The sequence below is a fragment of the Oryza glaberrima genome, chromosome 12 (assembly GCF_000147395.1).
Source record: "Oryza glaberrima chromosome 12, OglaRS2, whole genome shotgun sequence".
Taxonomy (NCBI): domain Eukaryota; kingdom Viridiplantae; phylum Streptophyta; class Magnoliopsida; order Poales; family Poaceae; genus Oryza; species Oryza glaberrima.
The window spans coordinates 17,489,837-17,511,428 of NC_068337.1; the positions used below are offsets into that span (position 1 = coordinate 17,489,837).

Sequence of the window (21,592 nt, forward strand, 5' to 3'; positions counted from 1 at the left end):
AAAGCAGCAAACACACAGAACATGGGTCATGTGGAAAACATATCACAAATATGCCACCCAGAACAGAGACATTTCTTGCTTCAACAATGAGCATCAAACCACAACCATGTCCAATCCGAGGGGTATGACACAACTAGAACACAGTTATTATACATTAAAGAAGCAAGCACATTAATGTTAGCATAAAGACCCGGTTCCATGAACTAACATGCAACAGGATGAACATACCATCAGTTCATTGCACAAGTAGCTGCTGATAAGCACACGCATACATCAACACAGAATAAGCACAGACACATGCATACATAACAACAGTTTCTGTGACATACCATGAGCAGATACATTGGATAGTTAGTTACCCATGGGAAAACATGCTTTTGTTGAGCAGAAACCTTTCGTCCAGAGCTCATGGTAAACCGGACAGCAGAGTGACCGTCACTTGCCATCCTTGTTGCCACTGAAGAGATAGTCAAGTGATGAACCACCGCCTGGAGCAGCCTGCACCTTGGTTGACGGACGGTCCTGTGCAAACAAAAGGGAAAGAAATGTCAGCATAAAGCCTCAAATCGGACGCAATGCAAGTAAGATCAATTGCAAAATGCTTACGAAGTGAGCTTGTGTGTTACGTAAGGCATCTTAGCACGTTTCAGACCAGACAATGTACAGTCTGAGAGTTAAATGAGTACAAAATGGATATTTCTTCAAGACAGCATGAGATGGTAATATTCACATGCAGAAATTTGTAAAATTACTGAGTTAAGGCAAAAGTGCCAACCTGAAATAATGAGTTTCTACTTAAGGAACTCCCCTAGAATTCCTGATCAACTACTACTTATCAAAATGCCCCCCCAAAAGACATTATTGCAGTAAGGTTCGTATTTCCACTAGCATTCAATTATTGATGCTAACCATAAGTGGATAGTAACCCTAATTGAAGTTTTTATAATGGAAAGTGGACACTAACCGTAAGGAAATTTCCACAGTTTTGGCCTTCAGCCCTCATGTAATTGTTCGCCTTACTACTTTGAATACCGGCTGGGATCTCTTTCAGCTTCTCTGCAGAGGACGAAGAGGCAGGCTTTTGAACTGGAGCAAGCTTCTCAGCTGACTTCGGAGCTTCACCACCACCAAACAGGTAGCCCAGGGAACTCTGACCACCCCCGCTGCTAACACCACGACCCATCTTATAGAACTTCAAAGGTCAATTACTCTGCAAAATTAGTTTCAGATACAAAACGAGTGTTATTCTCAAAGAACTAATTAAATCTCAAACATACATAAGGCCAACTGCAAAACTTTAGAAAATAGCAGACATTTAAGACAAAAGGTGAATATAATTGGTGCTAAGTTTGTTTGCCTGTACAAACCCTAAAGAAAAGAAGAAATTCAGTTGTCGTCATCTAATTTGTCTGTTTCCTAGGCTCACAGGTTGGAATGCATGAACATCTTATTGGACAGCATAACAACAATGTGGCGTGTAAGTGGTCAAGCACCACGACATGTTAGAGGCTTTAGAGCATTTGACTATCAATACACTATCTCAAACATAAATGGGAAATTGCATAGGTCATAATACATGGCATACCTAACGTGTAAAAATGGAAACCGTAAATTTAGCAACCACTTCCTTACGCTCAGTTTCTTTTTTCTTACAAAATGAACTAATTATCTAAACAGATTAATGAATATCTATACAGAACTTGTATGGCATTTTCCTCTTTTTTATGTATCTCGATGTAGTTGTGTTGATAATATCAAGAACATTCCAATTATGCAGATCAACTTAGTTAGGTACAGCCTGCCGACGTATCCACCTCAACAACCATTTGATTATAGTCACGGTCACAGATGGTAGTAGGAAACATCACACTATAAAATTCTCCAATAATAGCGCTGCGTTTGGAACAAAGCGAGCGCAAGATAGTGTCACAACAAAGATTCCATGCGTGATCCAAACATGCGCAATGATTTGCACCGATAATCCAAATCATTCCGTCCGTTTGCTATAACTAGCATCTTCCCTGCACACAACTCATCAGAAATGAAAAAAAAAAAAGAACACAGCGAATTTCTGCACCTAATCTGCATTCCACAACATCAAAATAGTAAAATCAAAGCATCAAACGGATCAAACCCAAAAACCATCGAATCACGGAGCTAAGATTTGCATCACAGTGAGGCGGGCACAAAATTTGGCCAAAAGCCTCTTAACACCCTAATCCAATCCAATCCACCGCGCATTCGCTCAATCCCGCAAACCGTCCTAGACCTCTAACATCATCATCATCATCATCGCATCACCAGAATCCCCAAGATTCACAAGGATTTCCGCGAAATCTCCACCGAATCGGGGGGCTCGAAACGGCCCGCGGGGTGGGGACGCGGATTCGGGAAGGGCACGCACCTTACGCGCCGGATCCGGGAGGGAGGAAGGGCGTGGGCGCGCGGCGCGATCGATTCCGCGGAGACGACGAACAAGGGGAGGAGGAGGAGGAGTGGGATCGCTGCTCGCTGCTGCGATTCGGTCGGCGGCCGCCATTATTTAGTAGTGGAGGAGAAGGAAGGTGCGTTTTTGCGGTGAGGTCCCTGTGTTTGTGCGAAATTCTAATGCTTCCTCCATCGCACAACAAGTTAATTTTTACAATTTAGATAATGGAATATCATTCCGGTCTTTGCGCAAAGAGCTACAGCCTATTATTTAAAAAATCGTTCAAAAGCTTTAATAGAACTACACTCTAACCAAACCTTAAGCAAGCACACACTAATGAAAACCAACACTGGATAAAGAAAACACAATTTTCGGATCCTATTTGTGAATCTCCATCTGAACTTGGCAAAGAGTTACATGACTATTGACTCAAGTTTATGACATGCATTATTCATTATTCATTATTCGGACCTTTGTAGTTGGTTGAGCCCAACACCAGAGCATGATGTCCTATTTTTATATACCCCACGGATACTAATACAACATTAAGAAGACTAGAATACCCTTACTTTATCAAACCTCAATATAATTATTCTTCACTTTATCTACTTCTAAATATATTTATCTTCTACTTTCACAAATTTTGATACAATGATTATAAAAATGAACTTATTTTGAGACAAATAAGAAGGTTAAAATTGAACCTACTATAGAAGGAAGTAAGTCGGTTTTTATAGTGAACAGAGTGTTTTCGCTGACGCCTGATTGTGCGAAAATTTATAGCCATGTTTTCAACTTAATTATAGTATTATTGCATCAGATTATTTTCTTTATGTATTGGAAAAATATAGTACATTTTTTTGAAAATTTTTCTTACACTTCAATATACTTAAGACCAAGTTTCTTAAGTTATTTGTTAGGTTTATTTTTTAAGATATTTAGTTTTTACAATATTTGCGACAATAATTCATTCAATAATGAAAACGGTCTAATGAGTTTTGGCATACTAGTGGAGAGGAAGTTTTGCGCTGAGGTTCCTGGAGTTGTGATAAATTTGTTTGTGCGAGTTTTGGTGGGAAAACGAACGGGGATGGTAGATTGCAATCGCGGTGGATTAGAGATCATCAGCATGACAGCTTATGATGGTGATCTTCTGCCTAAGATGTAGTGTAATGTTCTACCAACTATAATACATGGTTGAGTATTAGGGGATGACTAAAAATAGATTAATATATGTAGGGGAAAAAAAGGAAGAAGGTTCATTCGATGATTGTACTAGGAAGAGAGAATGTGTCCATATAATACCTTGTCACCAACACGTCCTTGTATGTTTTGAGATGGTTGTGATACCAACAAGCATCATAAGTCAATTAGTATCCAAAGCACAACTTAAATTGATGGAGTTGGTGTTCTTGCGCTGAGAAATTTCATTGTAAATTCTTTTTTTTTTACTGGTATATGGCCATATGGGAGCACAAACGACAGTATCAATTTGTTGTACAAAGCTTGTATACAAATTGCAATCGTCTGTCAGTTCTTCTCAAGCATAATATCGCTGGGTATTCCTCTTAAGCATAATACAGGATCCCAGTGGAAACAAACTAAATTACAAGCATAAGAATACCACAAACTTTGATGTGAATAAACTATAAAGGATCCAATCTCGAAAAAAGAGATGAATAAACCACCAACTTTACTAGGAATCAAATGCTGCATCTTCTCCTTGATGATTGCTAGCTGTTGCATAGTAATAAGAACCAATACTTTGTTTCCAATAGTCAGTTAGACCCTCCAGCAGCAAGTTAGGTGTAGTAGGGCTGGGCAGTGGCAGATGAACAGTCAAGCATATCAGTTGTAATGTTCATCTTCAATCTGTTTGGATGTCCTGTTGCGAACATTTACAATAATCTGTTACCTAAGGGCTTATATTAATACATGGATGATATACTTGAACATGTAAATTCCATTGAAAAAAAAAAACAATGCTACTGAATGGAAATTATTCGCTGGATCCCCCATCATCTTTGTTACTCAGGGTTCGAATTATTGCTTCTAACACCTTGATATCACTTTCTTTCTTTGCAATCTCCTCTTGCTTTGCCCGCAACTCTTCCATGTGTAGCTTGAACACTTCTGCAAGATGATAAAATGAAACCAGATAAGACATTCAGCTTTTGACACGCTCAGTTACCAAATGCCAATGGTTTACAACGAAACATAACATACTTGCAGTGTTCTCCAATTCCTTGGTCACTTCCTGCGCACGTAACTCTGCAGCTCGTTGAGCAGCTTCAGCTTGGCGTTTCTCTGTACGAGCTCGGGCAGCAGCAGAAATGGCAGCATCTAGTTCACGTTCCAGCGACTGCACCCTCTGGTCAAGAATCTAACATGCAACAAGAAGTGCAAATGAATCTTACATAGCTTCTTTTGGGACAATGTTTAGTTAAAAGCCAACATACATCAGAGTGATGTCAGCACTCTTCTACAACATAAATATAAGTTTTAGCGAATTTTATATTTTTGTAATAATAATATACTAGTGTAAAGCCATAAATGCCAATTTACTGCTTCAGATTTGCAGCCATTGACTACAGCATATTTTTATATTTGTAATGATAAAAATGTTAAGAACCATGAATCTTACATGGTGGCTTATTATCAACATACATACAATTTAACAATTGTATTTTAGCAAAGTAAATATGGACAGCAATGACAGCACACTTCTACAACATAAATAAGTCTCGGTGAATTTTTTGTAATAACAATGTACTGGCGTAAAGCCATGAATGCCAATTTACTGCTTCACATTTGCAGCCATTGACTTGCAAAATTATTAAGTATTTCTGGAGAGAGATGAAATACATCCCTCCAGCTTAAATATAAGTCGGTTTTTACTTCTTGCAGTCTCCAATGTATGACTGGGCCTATGGTATACTATCATAATTTATACTAGCAAAATGATTGAACTTATCTATTATAAAAGTATTTTGCAAGAGCCAAATTTTAATATTTTCTCATGTAGCCAATAAATATACTTTGACATATTTTCAAGATCAAATTTTGAAAAGGTAGATTGAGCAGATCCCATATCAACCTTTTTTCAGATATGGAGAGATTATGAAAGGTTAATAATTTGTGACATCTAACCAACATGTTATATGAACACAGAAATGTGAGTACTATGATGTCAATACCATATTTAATGTTGCCAACACAGGACGGAATACAAAAGAACAAAAATCAGAATGATCCTAATATCTACATGGTGTCCACTAGATTAGCTACAGGTCATCAGTTTTAGTGTTCTGATTTTCGTGAGAACTTGTGACCCCAAAATATAGGTTCCAATCACTCACGAGATCCACCAATCTGCACAAGTGTGTTAGATCATTTAGTTTGATCAATGGATTAGATATGCAATTGGTCCATTAGCCTAAAAAATAACATGAGTCTTAAGTAATTAGGCTATCAGAAAGGCTTAGGTCCCAAGTCAGGTTATGCGCTATAAATTAAGGGGGCGTCCCACTACTGCGAACTTAACTACTTCTCATGTCACAGTAAGTGAGCTTCAAAAAGTTTATTCCCAAACCAATCCGGAAGTATAATTTGCTGTCTTGAAGCCCAATCCACTCCTGAGGATGTTCATCAGGATGATCCATGAACGAGTGACAATGAATCGAGGGGATCTGTCCTACGAAACCTCCTCTGGAGTGGATCAGCCTTTGAGCCAACCAAATTGCACTTCCTAATTAGTTCGGGAATGAGGTTGTGAGGCAGTCACTTGCTGACACACAAGAAGCACTTAGATTTGTGGTAACAAGATGCTCCTCAATTTATAGTGTAAAATCTGACTAGGGACCTGACCCTTTTCTATAAATTCTATTTAGCCCCACGATCAAAGCATATCAGCGAATTAACCATTTGTGACAGGTTAATTGCTTAATTACCCATTTGCCCTTCAACCAATGGGTTAATTACACAATTCACTCATGGATCACACTAAATGGTCTAACATTCTCCCACTTGATTGAATAACTAATCTTAGTCCATACTTTGGCAAGAGCACCACACAAAGATAATGTAGTTAGGGTGACAAAATAATCATAACTGAACTTCATTGTCTATGGTATACCACTATATCTCATATGGGTTATTACTTACGGTATTTGGGAGTTCAGAAAGAACGTGATCATACTCCTTTCTCATGGTCCTCAATATAGTTTCATAGGTTGTTTTTCCATTAATCATTATGTGCACTTCGTAAGGGAGAAACAAACTTTCAATATTTCCAGAATCAAAATTCGACATCTTATCATTATAATTATCCCTGAGTTATATGAGCTTTTCATTAGTATCATACTGGCAATAAGTTCTCGAAGGAGATTTGGAGACAAGACTTAGTAAGGGGGTCAACAATCATTAACTTAGTACTTAACTACTTGTATGCTGAAAATTAATTGGTTGATACTAGATTCTATCTTTGAAAACTTGATAGTTGATTTTGACTAAGCATGTAGTATTAGTCCCTTGTAGATAGTACAGGGTTCTCTTGATAGCTTTCCAGTGATCTAAACCTAGATTAGAACAATATATGCCAAGTACCTTGATCACAAATGCTAAGTTAGGGCGAGTACACATTAGCACAAATAATGCTCCTAACTACTGAGATATAACGAATAATCTTAATCTCATGTATAAAACTGGTTTCTCGGATATGCCATCCCAAATGACTATGTCATATCAATGAGGATGTGAATCAAATTGTTCTTATTTTACTCAAACAAGGATCTCAGCGGTTCACCTAGTGCAATCACTCAAGATCTGATCAGATCAAACCATTCTTCTTTTACACTGGGAGAGTTCTTGGAGAGTTCACACTTCACATCATTCTGATGATAACTACATGATGATTGATGAATGATCTAATCAACCCAGTCACATTTTGAGTGGAGTCGACACCAATTCAGCTGGGTTGAGTAGAATCCACATCAAATTCACGACGCATCTGGGATACGAACAACAATTGCAAATCCTACATTCCACTTACTGACAAAACAGCATCGCCGAGGATACCGGCGAAGGGATTGGGGGCGAATCAGGAGCACCAGCAACGAGCAAAGCAAAGCAGAGCAAAATCACCTTGATGGTGCGGGCCTGGTCGGCGGCGAGGGAGGCCTTGGAGAAGATGTCCTCGTCGACGAACACCGCCTTCTTCGCGAGCAGCCTCTGCAGCGCCGCCACGTTCGCCCCCAGCTCCGTCAGGTTCCCCACCGCCGCGCCCCACCGATTCCCTCCACCCCCCGCCCCCGCCGCATCCGCCGCCGCCGCCGACGAGGTCGCCGCGGCGGACTTCTCCCTCGGCGCCGCCATCTCTCGCCGCCGATCTCACAAACCCTCACTTTTTGCAATTAACCCCCTCGAACTATTCTAAATAAAAAACTAGGGCTCACTTCCACTGACATGCGGGGCCCACGCTTTTCCCAGTCCCCAAGAAATATCTGTCGTTGACAAGTCAACGCCCAGATCCAACGGCGGAGACCACCGCCGCCCCGTTCCGATCGGACGGCTGAGATCGCTCCTCGAGCCCTATATACGGCTCCACGGGCGCATCTTCTTCCTTCCCCCCCTCGCCGCCGCCTTCTCCATCGTAAACCCTCGTCAGGTGAGACGCTTAAACCCTAGCTCGCGAATTCCCCATCTAATTTCGTTGAAATTTTCTTCGATTGATTTGATTAATTAATATATATCTCGCGTGGGGTGGTGGTGGTGCGGGGTTCTTCGCGCGTCGGTGTGATCCGGCGATTTGGTGCGAATCTGTCCCCCATTCTTTTGGGGGGCTTTTTGGTGGCTGGCTGGGTGGATGCGTTTGTTTAGTTGGTTGGCGGTGTGCGGGGTGCGTTAGGGTTCGTGGAGATCTCCGTGGTTCGTAAGATAGACGATCTATTAGTGTTGCGCTGTTGTTGCTCGGCTCGTGGGGTTTAGGGTTTTTTGGCTGGAGGGATGGAGGGGGCTTGAATGGTGGAGGAGGGTGAGTAGATGTCACCATGGGGGTGGTGATGAATGGAAGTTTTTGGGTCGGTATTTGAGGGCCTGCAGATTCTCATATGTTGCGAGGTTTGATCTTTGAGTAAGTTTTGTTAAAAAAAAATCACATGTTTTATGGTTGAAGTTGCAGAAAACCCTTAGTATTCTGATGGCCTGTAGCATGTTTGCTTGATTTATCATGTTACAAAGTGTCCATGAAATAGTATTGAATATCAAACCTTGTTAGTCGATATTCTTTCAGATATTCTATTATTAGATATAAGATTTGAACAAGGATGAATTCTGTGAATCTTTGAAACCGTAAAACTGGGCACTATGTGCCATAAAGTCAACTATCTTAAATCTTCCTTTTTTTTGGCCTCCAACAGTGAATATCTTAGGCTTTTTCCTTTTTAAATGTGGATTTCAGCATGTAACTGATGTTATTTTTTTAGTAACGTTGAGATAGTCCAGCTTGGGATGTTCCTGTTGAGATTTCCACTTGCAAGTGGTGCAATTTTTAAAACCATTCCATCGTTCTTGAGATATGAGATGGAATGATATTGAAGTTAATTGCTATATGAGATGTCTGATTTAGTTGTTAGATGTATGGCATTGCTTTCTTCTGTAAATTGGTGTCTGCACAATCCCATCGAGCTCGGATTCTAATCAACCACTCTGTTTTTGTGTTTCTTCTTGCTGTTATTGTTTCTTCCTGTGACACTACAAGGACTTGCTCCAGCTGTATTGTGTTATTTAGATGGCTATATTTATGTCTTCCTTTGTTTCACCACTGCATGTAGTTTGGAACGATGGCGTTGGCTAATAAGATTGGTAATCTGCTCAAGAGAGCCACGAGCTCAAGTCCAGCTCTCTATCAATCAATCAGATGCATGTCATCCTCAAAGCTTTTTGTTGGAGGTTTGCAAATACTATATTTTATCTGTTTGATCATTTGTTCAGAAAACAATTATTCTTTCTGTACTGTTCTTTTCTGATGGCTACAAATTATTGGTGTAGGCCTTTCGTACGGCACAGATGAGCAGAGCCTCAGAGATACTTTTGCCAATTATGGTCAAGTTATTGAAGGTATCTTATCCTTATTTTTGTAACTGCACTCCTGTTGGTCCTTTGTTTTGTTAACGGGGTCTACTTTTGTTCTGTCCAGCTAAGATCATCAATGACCGTGAAACTGGGAGGTCTAGAGGTTTTGGCTTCATAACTTACGCATCAAGTGAAGAGGCTTCAGCTGCAATCACAGCCTTGGATGGAAAGGTAATCTTATAGGGAATTAATTTTAGCGGGCATCATGTTTATGTTCCAGGATTCTAAGAGTCGGTCCCTGTATGGTGAGGAGGGTCAGATTAGGTTTAATTTAATTTTTTACCCCATCATCTATATGTTTATCCAGACTTAATAGGTATTCTGTCAAACTTAAGGTGTAATGATTTATGCTGGTTAAATTCACTTAGAATGCTTCTAAAGTTTTGGAGCCCTTAATTTCTATTACTCTAATGGATTTTACCACTGCAAACCAATTTAAGTGGATTTTCAACACTGCCATGTTTCCATACTTTTGCAAAAGATATGGTTTGTAGAATGTCAAATTTCATGCTGCCTGATCAGCTTGTATGCAACACGATCGCTTAAATGAATATTCCTACTCTAGATTCCTTGTTACAGAAATTGGAGATGTTCCATTTCAAAGGTTCTGATTGAGCTTCTTATTTGTTATTTTACTATGCATTATGGTGTTGATGCTTTGATTATTTACCTCTGGTTTTCTAGTTAAAAAAAATATGCAACAGTTCCATTAAACCAAAGTCATTTTTGTTCAATCTTATCCAGCAGCTTATTTTCTTCCTGGCTGGTTTCAGGATCTCGATGGGCGTAACATCAGGGTTAACACTGCCAATGAGAGAACTGGTGGCTTCCGTAGTGGGGGTGGTGGCTATGGAGGCAGTGGCTATGGCGGCGGCGGCGGTGGCTATGGTGGTGGTGGCTACAGTGGTGGTGGTGGCTATGGCGGTGGTGGCTACAGTGGTGGTGGTGGTGGCGGCGGCGGCTACCTAGGAGGCGGCGGTGGTTATGGTGGCAACAATGGAGGGTATGGCAACAGGGGTGGTGGTGGAGGTGGTTATGGAGTTGCAGAAGGATCTGCAGATGCCTTCTCTGGAATCAACTTAGGTGGTGATGGTAGTTTTGGTGGAAACCCAGCTGGAAGCTTTGGTGATGCTGGAGGTTCCACTGGCGGTGATTTCTCCGGTGCCGGTGGTGACAGCTTTGGAAGCCGCAAGAACGATGAGCTCATGGATGACCTCTTCAAGGATGACGAGCCTGACAACTATGCCAACAAGCAGGGCTAATTAATCTACGTCCTTCGAGCCTCAGTTTGCAGTCTCTTAGTGATGAACCGGCTCACCTGAATGGTCATCACCTGCTCAAGCATCAAATTCCAGAACAATACACAATGACTGGGTTTTCTTTTTCTTCTGTTCTTTTTCATAGATGTGGTGTAATAACGTAAACATCACTCAAGGTACTACTACTAGTTATGTTATGTTGAGATGACAATGGAGGTGTTTTAAATATGTCTGTTTTTATTCCATTAGCTCTGTTTGAAATCACTCAAGGTAAACTGCTGATGCGCTGCTTCTGCTGCTGCTTTGTTTTGCTTGCTGTGCTTCTGGGCTTCTTGCGTTGGACAGTAACTGTTGACGTGCTGTTTATTTTGCCCTCAAATGTCTCTATGTATGCGTAAGGATGCGCTATCCATGACTTATTTTTGTTTGTTTTTTACATCTGGTAACTTCTCCGTTACCCGGCATGAAACAAGCCCAGACTATCCATGATTTTAGTCCGTTTTCGATCTTGACTTTGCTCTATATATCATGTGACATGAAGCAAAGCGTTTTATCTTGTCAACAGACTCCAATTAAAAACGGTACTCCCTCCGTCTTAATATAAGGATTTTCAGTGTTTGTTTGAATTGTTTGACCACTCGTCTTATTAAAAAAATTTTAGAATTATTATTTTTTTTTTGTGACTTGCTTTATTATCTAAAATATTTTAAACACAACTTTTCGTTTTTTATATTTGCACAAATTTTTGAATAAGACGAGTGGTTAAACAGTTCAACCAAAAACTCAAAATCCCTTATATTTGGGAACGGAGGGAGTATAAACATAAGTCTGTCCATTGGGATTAGCCGGCATTTTGTTACCTGCGATGACAAGGCAAACCATTTCATTAGATCTTGTAGAACGCTAGACAAGTTACCAGTTAGGCACTCAGTCAGTGAGAGTTCTTTTTTTGTTCTTTCTCAAACCGCACTGTCCGGAATTACAGTGATGCATGATCAAAGTCTCTAATGTAGTAATATGGTCCTGATAAAAAAAAACACATGATGTTGTGGAAATGGAGTTCACAAGTTCAGATCACATCTATGCATGTTCACTCCTTCGAACAAAAGGAAAATGAACTGGACTTTTTTTTTGTAAGATCCATGGAAAATTTTCCTTGGTGCTGCTTTGAAACAAAGTAATGGACATTTGAGATCCTACAAAATTTATATGGAACTGTTTAGTTCATGGGAATTTTGAACGATTTCTTTCATTAGGCTGGCCCTCATGGGAACCATTTTTTTATCTATCTATCTCTTTTTTTTTTAAGTATGCAGATAGCATAGGTGCGAAAGTTTTCATGGGATTTTTTCGAATTTGAAGTCCCACCCATGCTATGAACCGAATTTCCCCTTTCAAAAGTTCCTACATTTTATTAATCCATAGGAATTCAAGTAGACAAGCCACCTCAATTCTTACACTATTCATGTTATTACTACTAGTTGGACGCCCGTGCGTTGCAATGGCAATTAAAAAAAAAAGAACCATGCCGTGGTTAAAATTATTTTCATTATAAAATCTTCAAGTCATTATTTGTCACCATTAGAAAATTCCCTTGTTTTATGGCTTGAGGTTGGGGAAGGGATATGTCTGGGGACTCACATGACAGTAGTGATGGGTGATGGCAGATGTTACACTTACCACCGTCTTTAGGATCTTTAAAGAAGTATAGATATTTTACCAAAAGAACCAAGTTAACATGGTGTCACTGAGTTTTTTTATTTGCTTGGGCATCCACAGGCCGTAAAGTCATTTTACAAGTTAGAACCTACCACAAATAGTACACATGCCTACGTAGCACTTTATGTGTCGAAGAATTGTATCAGGTCAAAGGACATACTTGGACAAAATGAAACGTTAGGGGGCATCTCCTATACGTTGGTAGTACTACAAATTTTATTACAAATTCTTTTCCTAGAACTAGTTTAGCTATTCTTAGAAAAGAGAGAAAAAAAATCAGAGAATCTCCCTCTCCCTCAACTCACAAACACCACTCCAGCGCACTGTTACGAGATATTGTAATATCATGGATTCTAGTTTGGCCTCCTCCAAATCATGAATTTATTTTTCAAGATATTATTTTTCCCTCAATTTTGCAGGATTAACCGGTTTTTCATTATTTTAATGGAAATATACCTATGTCATAATATTCACAAATCATAACTAATCAGGATGTGGTGCAGTTTTGTCCTATGGTTTTTCCTAGGCCATGTGAGGGTGCTCCTATTATTAAGATTATAGGGTTCGATAGGTATCTACTACATCTTCGGCCTCATCAGTTGGCGTAGAGTTAATTATATGCCGGCTTATTAACAAAAAGAATAATATGTAGGTAAAATTTTATATACGTGTCTAATGATTTACTACATTTGTGCCAAAATAATTGTAATTCTAGATTGTTTAGGATACATTAAGATTTGATAAGAAAGAATAAGGTGCATCTCATTAAATGGTGTATAGATAAGAGTGAGATGGTAGTTGATGGTACAATAGGAAGAAATGTGACTTTCAAGGTAACTTTGATTCATCATGATTTTCATTTAGTTAGGAGGAAATTAAGGACATACGAAATTAGACCCTCCATAATAAACTACTCTATCCGTCTCATTTTAAGTGTAGTTGTGAGTTTTTATGTCCAACGTTTGACCGTTCGTCTTATTTGAAATGATTTTATGATTAGTGTTTTTATGTTGTTAGATGATAAAACATGAATGATACTTTATGCATGACTTAATTTTTAAAACCTTATCATAAATTTTTCAAATAAGACAGACGGTCAAACGTTGAACGCGAAAACCCACTACACTTACAATGGGACAAAGGGAGTACAAAGCATGAGTAGAGTGCATTTTCTTTCAGCCGTTCGATTCAAATCTTGAGTACTGTTATTATTGTACTCCCTCCGTCCCAAAATATAAGTTTTTTTAGCTATGAATCTTGGCAACTATGTGTCCAGATTCATAGCTAAAAATGCTTATATTTTGAGATAGAAGTAGTATTACTTCAGAACAGTGTAGCAACAAACTCATAACAATGTTCAAACAATTGCTTCTCAACTATGAAAATATAGGATTCGTTTCCAGGACTTACAAACTAGCTAGTGTTCCTGATGAACGGCGTTTTTCTCAAGTCAACCATTTGCAAAATAAAACCTTTTCAAGGCATTGATGCCATTCTCATCCTCAACAACAGGAAATATTTGACTTGAATGTGATTCAAGAGTCCAGGAAATCTTACAATAAAGACTAGGCTTGAATGCAAGTTTTTGTTTGTAAAACCTTTTTATAACGTTTTGAAAATAAACCCTCTAGTATTCTTCTTTTCAAAAGTATACATTTTGGCCATGCTTGCTACCAAGACACACCACACCCAATTGCATCGTAAAAAGGTAAAATAAAATAAAAAGATTCTTAAGGAGGGAAAAGGAGTGTAACAAGTCAAGACAGAAGATAGCTGCATTGACAGATGAGTATTTCTAGATTTTTTTTTTCAGGTCTGTTATGTGTTGTCAATTAATGATTTTAGCTGTTTAGGTGGCAGTTGTTCTTGATGGTTATATATATATTAAGTGTGACATTGCTACCCATTGTATATTCTGCTTCTATCATTTCAAAGATTGGTCTGCTGAAGATATTGAGTAAGCAAAAGATGGGAGTAAAAAATGAATAGGTAACCAAACATGTTTCACTTTTATGTACTGTTATCTCAAATACAAAATTTTTCAGACTAGTGTGAAGATTTAAAATAGTTTGAATGACTTTGTTGCTCTTTTCTTTTACTACCACCTCCGTCCTAAAAAGACCGCAATTTTGTACTATTCAATTGACCGTCCGTCTTATTTGAAAAAATTTTATGATTAGTATTTTTATTGTTATTAGATGATAAAACATGAATAGTGCTTTATGTGTAACTAATATTATTTTTAATTTTTCATAAATTTTTTAAATAAGACGGACGATAAAACGTTAGACATGAAAACCCACAGCTGCACTAAAAATTAGAAGGAAGTAGTACATAGGAAAATAATCATTTATTCAAGATATTACAAAATTGTCAGTGTCTGGAAATTTTAGAGCTGTTTATATTAGTTGAGCCTACATTTGGAGTAAGAAAGAAATAAAAGATAGATTTGATAGAGCAGCACGCACGAACAGGATGTTTGTTATGCAAAACTCAATTGAAGAGAAAATAACTTGTATATAAATCTTTTCATGCACTGTTTTTTCTGTCATCAATCTAGTTGGTTGAAGTTAAAAATTTAAAATCCTAAAACTATTGCATATGCAGGGTGCTAAATTATCATTTAGATTCAAAGAGATGGCAAATCCTAACATCAAATATTCAAATTTAAGTGTATCATATGATAAAAATTACCTCATAACCATTTCAGTTCACTTTTATCGCCTGGCGAATTAAATTCACTGATCAGATTTATGGGTTAGTACTTTGAATTCAGATATTCATGGGTTAGTGCTCGGAACAGCAGTTTGCTTCCTCCTAGATGAGACCCAGAGTTTATATGTGATCAAGATCAATTGAAACAAAACATCCCAAAAGTGACAAGAACCTTGTTTTTTTAGATAAGAGTACCTTGTTTTTCTAATAACGGAATAACATAATCTCGGTCAAACCAAGCAACCATTTGTTATACAAGCAGGATCATCTTACAATTATCAACCCAAAGGCGGCAGCCTACACACAGTGAGTGTTTTCTTACAATTATCAACTAAAGGCATACTTAAGGTCAAACAAATGCAAGCTATCTCTCCTTTTCTTTTTCTTTTTTTTTTACTGCACGACTCTAAAATGGTCGGGAAACAACACTTCAGGACAACACAACAAATCAGAAAGCAGTCATGGTAATGACTGCTGCTAACGGTTGTTGATTAACAGGAAACTGATACCATTGGCTTTGTCAGCTGAAGAGTGACTGCCCCAGCTCCGGTGATGTCAGGTTGGCTACACACTCAAACTGCACATTAAGTACAATTAAATGGTCACAAAAGATGAACAAATGACCCTTTTTAGTCTAGTACCTCAAGAAGCTGGTGAAGTGGTGATCATGTACCTTTTGTTGCCTATACTTTTCACGTATAGCATTGAGAGGGCAATTACTGGTGTTATGCTGCAGTTCCCGTAGAGCACAGACACATATTTGAATATCAGAGCTTTTGTAAGAAGTGTAGTGCTCAAGAGTATGATTCTGTAAAAAGATACCAAGGTTGAAGATTAGAAAAAATGTTTTGGGGTGATACAGAGGTCGATATAGTGCATATCCTTGTTATACGAACCCATGGAATGTCAGATTGGTCAAGTGTCCATCTTGCAAGAAAGACTGCAGATGCTGCCACCACTGAAGGAAGAAATTTGAGGAAACTGTAATCGATCAGGGTCAGCTCTGCAAGATAATTGGCCAGATATCCCAAGGTAATTGAAGGAACCTGGAAATACAGTTTGAAAATTTGGCGTTCAGGGATATACACATAAAAGGAATGAATGAAAATTGTAGCTGATAAAAGGTCGGGTGCCAATCTTACATTACGAGAAGCCTGTGCGGCTCTAAGGAATCTCCTGATAAAATATAAAGAAAAGCAGGACGGTCATGTTAGTGATAGAACCACAACTTAGATTGGACAAGAAACACCATATGTATGTGGTAACCAAAACTACCTGAGAAATGTTTTTGTTGTTGGAACAGATAGATGAAACCCCAGATCATTAAGCACCAGGCCCTCCATTTTCAGCACCTATTGAATCAGGGGGATATCATATCAGCAATGGCAGTTCAATGGCTCTTCTATATACATAAATTAGCAATTTCTTCAGACATCACATGAAACAAATACCTCAGCTTTTGTGTATGTATTGTCAGTTATGAAACAAAATTCTTCAACACGAGGAGCACATATCTCTTCATATTTCCTATAAAAAGAAGGTAGACTTAGCAATACTTCCAATGACATGAAGACAACATGCAATTCCAATGACATGAAGACAACTTGCAGAGTTGTTAGCTTGTACTTTACATTAGCTACAGACTAAGCTGCATCAGCAGCTAGGTAAACCTTTCTATGGTACAATTTGGGAAAATCACATATATGTATCCAAAACTTACGAGGCAATCAGCATGCTTGTTATTCCAAGAAGTTGGAGTTTCTGTCTTTCAATATAATGTTGAGAAAGAAATCGGTCAATAAGATCAATGGTTAGGTAGAGTGTGTCTGGCACAAGCTTATATTCTTCAGAAACCTGAAATGAAGACAATATACAGAACTTTATAAGCTCAGAAGTCATGAACAGTTCATATTATTAAATTAAAATGTACAAAGGATGATCATGGTTTATTATAACAAAAAAGAAAAGGCAGATTCTTCGAATTTTGCAAGAAATGTATAAAGCTTGCTTCTGATGCAGAAGCCAACTACTCATATTCTCACCTCTTCAGTATCTCAGGCTCTCCGCTAAATGATGAGAAGAGTGATTTTATAATCCACAACTTATTCAATTATCTCATATAAACTTTTCATCATTGAAACTATGGTACTTTCAAAGGGAAATGCAAAGGACAAATGGAAAAAGTATAAACAATAATGATTCAATAGAAAGAATGTTCTTGTAGGCTTTTAACCAGATGCAGCATCCAGTATGTAACATTCACATGTAACTATGTATTTCATGTTTGAGTTGCACATACATGAGTTTCTATGTGACATGCAGCGAGATGCTAACGGCCTAACAATAAACGGCTTAAATTCGTTTGAAAAGATAGCAGGGCAGTTTATGTGCAAATTACATCAAGAGAAATCAACCTCAACAAGCCAATCAATGAGAATGCCTCGCATGCGCTTTGTGATGTCACGTTGCAAAGCCTCCATGTAATTTGACCTGGGTCTTCTGATAAGCTGGGAATGGCATAAGCAGAAGATGGAGTTTGAATTCAAACAAGAAGAAAGCACCAATAACACAGGGATGAAACACAACCATGAAAAACTGAAATTACTTTTGTCATACTAGAATGTTTGAAATATGAAGAAACCATGAGCATGTTAAGACAGTAAACAAGATTTTGTTTTTCATCAAAGAACAAAAACATACCTCAGAGGCCATCAGATTTGTGTATATCTCTGAAGCATAGGAAGCACACATTTGAGGATTTCCATTATCATTGTCAATATCTATAAAACCTAAACCACTAGAGTCACCTGGAACAAAATAAATGACTCTTTAGCAATCAGCAGTGTACAGAAAAATTTATATTCATGTTTTTCTTGATTATGACTAGCAAAATACCCGTGCGTTGCAAGGGGATTACAGTAAAGCCCAAAAAGCAAAATAAAATTATTACCACTCTCTAATCATCATATCATATTTGGTACAATTGTATACATGTAAGTCGAGCTACACAGTTGCTCTAGCGATAAACAATTGGTATAAATTATCCACATTGTATTTGATTTATATAGTGGACACTGACATCATAGGCCCACATGACACTGGCAGAACCACCACCACCACTACCAACATTTGCAGTAGTAAGTACAGATTATCTACGAATATCTCAGAAGTCAGCAGTGTACAGAAACATTTATAGTCATGGTTTTGTACAGAAACATTATAGTCATGGTTATCTTGATTCTAAGTTCTGTGACAACAGAAAGACAATCAAGAGTATGTTCCTGATAGAAGTGATTGACAACCGGTAGATAACATGACACGCTAAGGGATATATGAATCTTTTTTATAGAATTAGCTGACTTGAAAAGAAAAATCAGTAAGTCCAGATACTCATTGCTAAAAATAAGCATGCAACGTATGCAAAATAACTAACCAGGCTTGGAGTCAGCGAGTTCATGTTTATCCATGGCGTTTCTTGCCTCAAAGAATGCCTCATGGCAATTACTGTCCCTGTTTCGCTCAATATTCTGCAATGACAGTAACCCCTCGTTTTCAAACAAATTTGTGGGTTCCTCTGCTTTTGCCAAAAGCTCCACCTTTTGAGTTTCTTCAGAACTTTTAGAATCAATCACAAATGAAGTTCCAGCAACAGCCGGAGGGGGTAGCTTAGGAACCTTCTTTGCACACTGCTTTTTGCTCGGGATTTGTTTCACCCTTTGGGTGGGCTTTGACTTTTGCTGGAACAAAGGAATAACCTTATCACTCCATCAACAATGTTCATGGAAAATAAAGGTCTAAAAATCATAATAGCATAATGCGATAGTGCAGCAGCTCTTGATACCTGCAGCTTGCTCGTGGTGGTGCAATTTTTGGATGAGTTGGCACAGCCGATGTTGGTTACATCCTTGAGCACTGTGCGCCGTTTAGGCTGAGGAGCTGAAGTTGCAGTACTTGCACTAGTGATTTCATCCAAAGCTCCCCTTTTTGTCTTTCCTTTTGCTGTCTGCTTTCGTTCAGTTCTTGCGGGTAGTGATACGGAGGGAGCAAACCCAAACCGTCCACGATTTGCAGCAGCTTGAGCTCGTGTGATTCGACCACTGGGTGCTTGGCAAGCAGTAAGCACCGGATTTTCCTTCCTTCCAGCCATGTGAGCCTGAATGTGTTAAAAGGGAAAAAAATGACATAAGAAATTGTGCAGTTTTGACGCAAAAAAAAGAAAGAAAGAAATTGCACAGTGAGCAATGAAGATATCAACCAAGGCAAATAACTTTATGGAGCTGAATGAGACGGTGCATTAAGCATTAAGTATCAGTGTGAAAAAGAAATCGAACAAGTAGATGCAATGCAGACATAAAACAGTATCAGATCTTATTTGCAAATCTAACAAGATCATATTTACTCACAAGTGCACAAGTTAAACCAAAATTATTCAGTCCCTTCGTAGCATAATTGAGAGAAATAATAGATAATCCCAGGGCATACAGATCGGAATTAGCAGTCAGTTGGCACAAATGTTTACAGTTATGATCTATAATTCAAATCTGAAACCAGATTTATTTGTCCATTTCGTTATGTGCAAAAAAGGCAGCGCTTTCTATAGATTTTATGGCGTTCTTTAAACAAAAGTCCCTTCTAAAACTGCCTTGCAAAATGCCATCTTCATATTCAGGTTAGATTTCCTAACACTTTTGTTTTCTTTCATGGCGTTGAACAGATGCAAAATTAACCTTATGCACCAGATTGAGCCAAGAAACCCTCCAAGTCAAGCTACCATCAGATACTCAACTAAAAAGTCACTTTTTTTTTTCAAAAAGGATGCCACCCAACCTTAGCCCTAAAGCTGAAATCCTCGCAAACGTTACCAACATGGACCAATCTACGCACATCCCCCATCCTCAGACGCGCACAGATCAAGCAGATCTACCACACAGACGACGGGGCAAGAAGCCAAGAACCCCCCACGAGCGCCGCGAAAATCACCAATGCGTACCAAGAACCCCCAAATGCAAGACCAAATCAAGAACCCCCCACCCCACCCGGCCCCAAATGCCAACCCACCCAAAATTCCCGGAAACAATCGGAGTCACCCACCCCCTCTGCGCGGCGCGGGCACCCGGGACACGGAGAGGCGCTCCCCCGTCCCCCGCGGCCGCCTGCGGCGGCGAGTTGTGCCCTAGAAAAGTAAAAAAAGGGAGTCGCGGCTGCGGCGGCGGCGGCGGCGGAGGAAAGGGGCCCCCTCCGGATCCGAGCCGAAGAGGGGGTGGCGGAGCACGTCTCGACGCCGCCGGCGGCAGGCGGCGGCGGCGGCGGCGGCGACCGGAGCGGAGGTGGGGGTGGAGGCGGGGGGTGGCGAATGGTGGTGGTCTCCTCCCCTTTTTGAAGTTTGAAGGCGTAGGCGGGATGGGGGAGGAGGATTGAGGAAGAAGCCGAGAGCGAGATGGGGAGGGGGCTTGGTGGGCCCGACCCGTCAGGGACCCGGAAAAGGGAAAGTGGGGTTTTGGGCCTATATATACGGATAAGGCAACTTTTGTGGCCCTAGAAAGGAAGGTGGCTTTTTTAGTTGAGTACGTACGGCCCATGTAACATGTTTGAGCCCGGTCCATTTTACTCTCTTTTTTTTTCAATAGATGACGTTGTTGACTACACATATTTATTCACAATGTTTATGCAAATACATGAGAAATAAATAATGCTTTAAATATTTTTAGTGATAAAACAACTCACAACAAAATAAATGATAATTGCATAAATTTTTTGAATAAAACGAATGGTCAAACGTATACCCAAAAATCAAAAGAGGTAGTAGGTAGTAGTGGACTTGGGTAGCGAAAAAACTTAGAGGATAGCATTATTTGCAACCTTGCAAAAGTTTTAGGGCTTCTTTAGGAACGTGGGAATTTTTTTTATTAAACTTTTTGTAGGATTTAGTTCAATTACTCCATTCCAAGGGAGTCATTCACTGAAAACACAATCTATGTGCGAAGAGATAAAAAAAAGGGGGTAGGGCTTTTTCGGAACGTAGAAACAATCTGTTTAACTGCGAAACTTCCCCATTCCAAAGAGACCTAAAGTGCATTTATAGTGCGTAGACCATGTGTTAATGTAGTGACTCCTATTATAGATACAAAGGCGAGCCCACGAGATATTTCCAAGTTGGGGCAAACATGTTGAGATCTGTAGCAGATATTCCAGTGGGACCCGATGAACATAAAAGATGAAAAGTCGTGTCACTAACATCCTTGTAGGCGTGTACCTCCCTCGACTCCTCGAGCCATAAATATCATGTTCACCGCTGGCTTGCCTTATTGGCCAGAATGGAGTAGAATCGCTCTTGATCTAC

The 21,592-nt window shown here is 39.2% G+C and overlaps 4 protein-coding genes across 5 annotated transcripts; 1 reads left to right on the forward strand and 3 right to left on the reverse strand.

The window, feature by feature from the left end:
* Window positions 1-125: 125 nt before the first annotated feature.
* Window positions 126-2,546, reverse strand: LOC127758128 (protein SPIRAL1-like 3). Its single transcript, XM_052283753.1, has 3 exons — window positions 2,405-2,546; window positions 965-1,210; window positions 126-522 (listed from the first exon to the last, which is right to left on the reverse strand). The coding sequence occupies exons 2-3, from the start codon at window positions 1,181-1,183 to the stop codon at window positions 436-438; spliced, it is 306 nt and encodes a 101-aa protein (XP_052139713.1). The 5' UTR covers window positions 1,184-1,210; window positions 2,405-2,546; the 3' UTR covers window positions 126-435.
* A 1,730-nt stretch (window positions 2,547-4,276) lies between these two features.
* Window positions 4,277-7,821, reverse strand: LOC127756500 (uncharacterized). Its single transcript, XM_052281844.1, has 3 exons — window positions 7,571-7,821; window positions 4,655-4,811; window positions 4,277-4,561 (listed from the first exon to the last, which is right to left on the reverse strand). The coding sequence occupies exons 1-3, from the start codon at window positions 7,799-7,801 to the stop codon at window positions 4,428-4,430; spliced, it is 522 nt and encodes a 173-aa protein (XP_052137804.1). The 5' UTR covers window positions 7,802-7,821; the 3' UTR covers window positions 4,277-4,427.
* Window positions 7,822-8,050: 229 nt separating this feature from the next.
* On the forward strand, window positions 8,051-11,063 carry LOC127757769 (glycine-rich RNA-binding protein blt801-like). The gene is made up of 5 exons (XM_052283345.1): window positions 8,051-8,093; window positions 9,259-9,376; window positions 9,476-9,544; window positions 9,624-9,730; window positions 10,333-11,063. The coding sequence occupies exons 2-5, from the start codon at window positions 9,268-9,270 to the stop codon at window positions 10,819-10,821; spliced, it is 774 nt and encodes a 257-aa protein (XP_052139305.1). The 5' UTR covers window positions 8,051-8,093; window positions 9,259-9,267; the 3' UTR covers window positions 10,822-11,063.
* A 4,436-nt stretch (window positions 11,064-15,499) lies between these two features.
* Window positions 15,500-20,602, reverse strand: LOC127758184 (cyclin-A2-1). 2 transcript variants are annotated; one of them, XM_052283807.1, is made up of 12 exons: window positions 20,344-20,602; window positions 19,094-19,405; window positions 18,686-18,989; window positions 17,953-18,059; window positions 17,667-17,759; window positions 16,973-17,106; window positions 16,704-16,779; window positions 16,528-16,604; window positions 16,395-16,428; window positions 16,149-16,298; window positions 15,926-16,060; window positions 15,500-15,829 (listed from the first exon to the last, which is right to left on the reverse strand). In XM_052283807.1, exons 2-12 carry the CDS (start codon window positions 19,397-19,399, stop codon window positions 15,773-15,775), a joined length of 1,473 nt encoding a protein of 490 aa, XP_052139767.1. In that variant the 5' UTR covers window positions 19,400-19,405; window positions 20,344-20,602; the 3' UTR covers window positions 15,500-15,772. The 2 variants fall into 2 exon arrangements, with proteins under 2 accessions (XP_052139767.1, XP_052139768.1); XM_052283808.1 differs by lacking the exon at window positions 20,344-20,602 and having other exon boundaries at window positions 19,094-20,241.
* Window positions 20,603-21,592: the final 990 nt, after the last annotated feature.

Coding starts and splice junctions, on each gene's coding strand:
- LOC127758128 (XM_052283753.1), bottom strand. CDS start 1,183: ATGGGTCGTGGTGTTAGCAGCGGGGGTGGTCAGAGTTCCCTGGGCTAC. Junction 523..964: donor ACTGTGGAAATTTCCTTACG/GTTAGTGTCCAC, acceptor TTGTTTGCACAG/GACCGTCCGTCAACCAAGGT.
- LOC127756500 (XM_052281844.1), bottom strand. CDS start 7,801: ATGGCGGCGCCGAGGGAGAAGTCCGCCGCGGCGACCTCGTCGGCGGCG. Junction 4,812..7,570: donor ACCAGGCCCGCACCATCAAG/GTGATTTTGCTC, acceptor GTTGCATGTTAG/ATTCTTGACCAGAGGGTGCA. Junction 4,562..4,654: donor GGAATTGGAGAACACTGCAA/GTATGTTATGTT, acceptor ATCATCTTGCAG/AAGTGTTCAAGCTACACATG.
- LOC127757769 (XM_052283345.1), top strand. CDS start 9,268: ATGGCGTTGGCTAATAAGATTGGTAATCTGCTCAAGAGAGCCACGAGC. Junction 9,377..9,475: donor CTCAAAGCTTTTTGTTGGAG/GTTTGCAAATAC, acceptor TTATTGGTGTAG/GCCTTTCGTACGGCACAGAT. Junction 9,731..10,332: donor TCACAGCCTTGGATGGAAAG/GTAATCTTATAG, acceptor GGCTGGTTTCAG/GATCTCGATGGGCGTAACAT.
- LOC127758184 (XM_052283807.1), bottom strand. CDS start 19,399: ATGGCTGGAAGGAAGGAAAATCCGGTGCTTACTGCTTGCCAAGCACCC. Junction 18,060..18,685: donor ACTCGCTGACTCCAAGCCTG/GTTAGTTATTTT, acceptor ATTTTGTTCCAG/GTGACTCTAGTGGTTTAGGT. Junction 16,299..16,394: donor CCGCACAGGCTTCTCGTAAT/GTAAGATTGGCA, acceptor CTGTATTTCCAG/GTTCCTTCAATTACCTTGGG.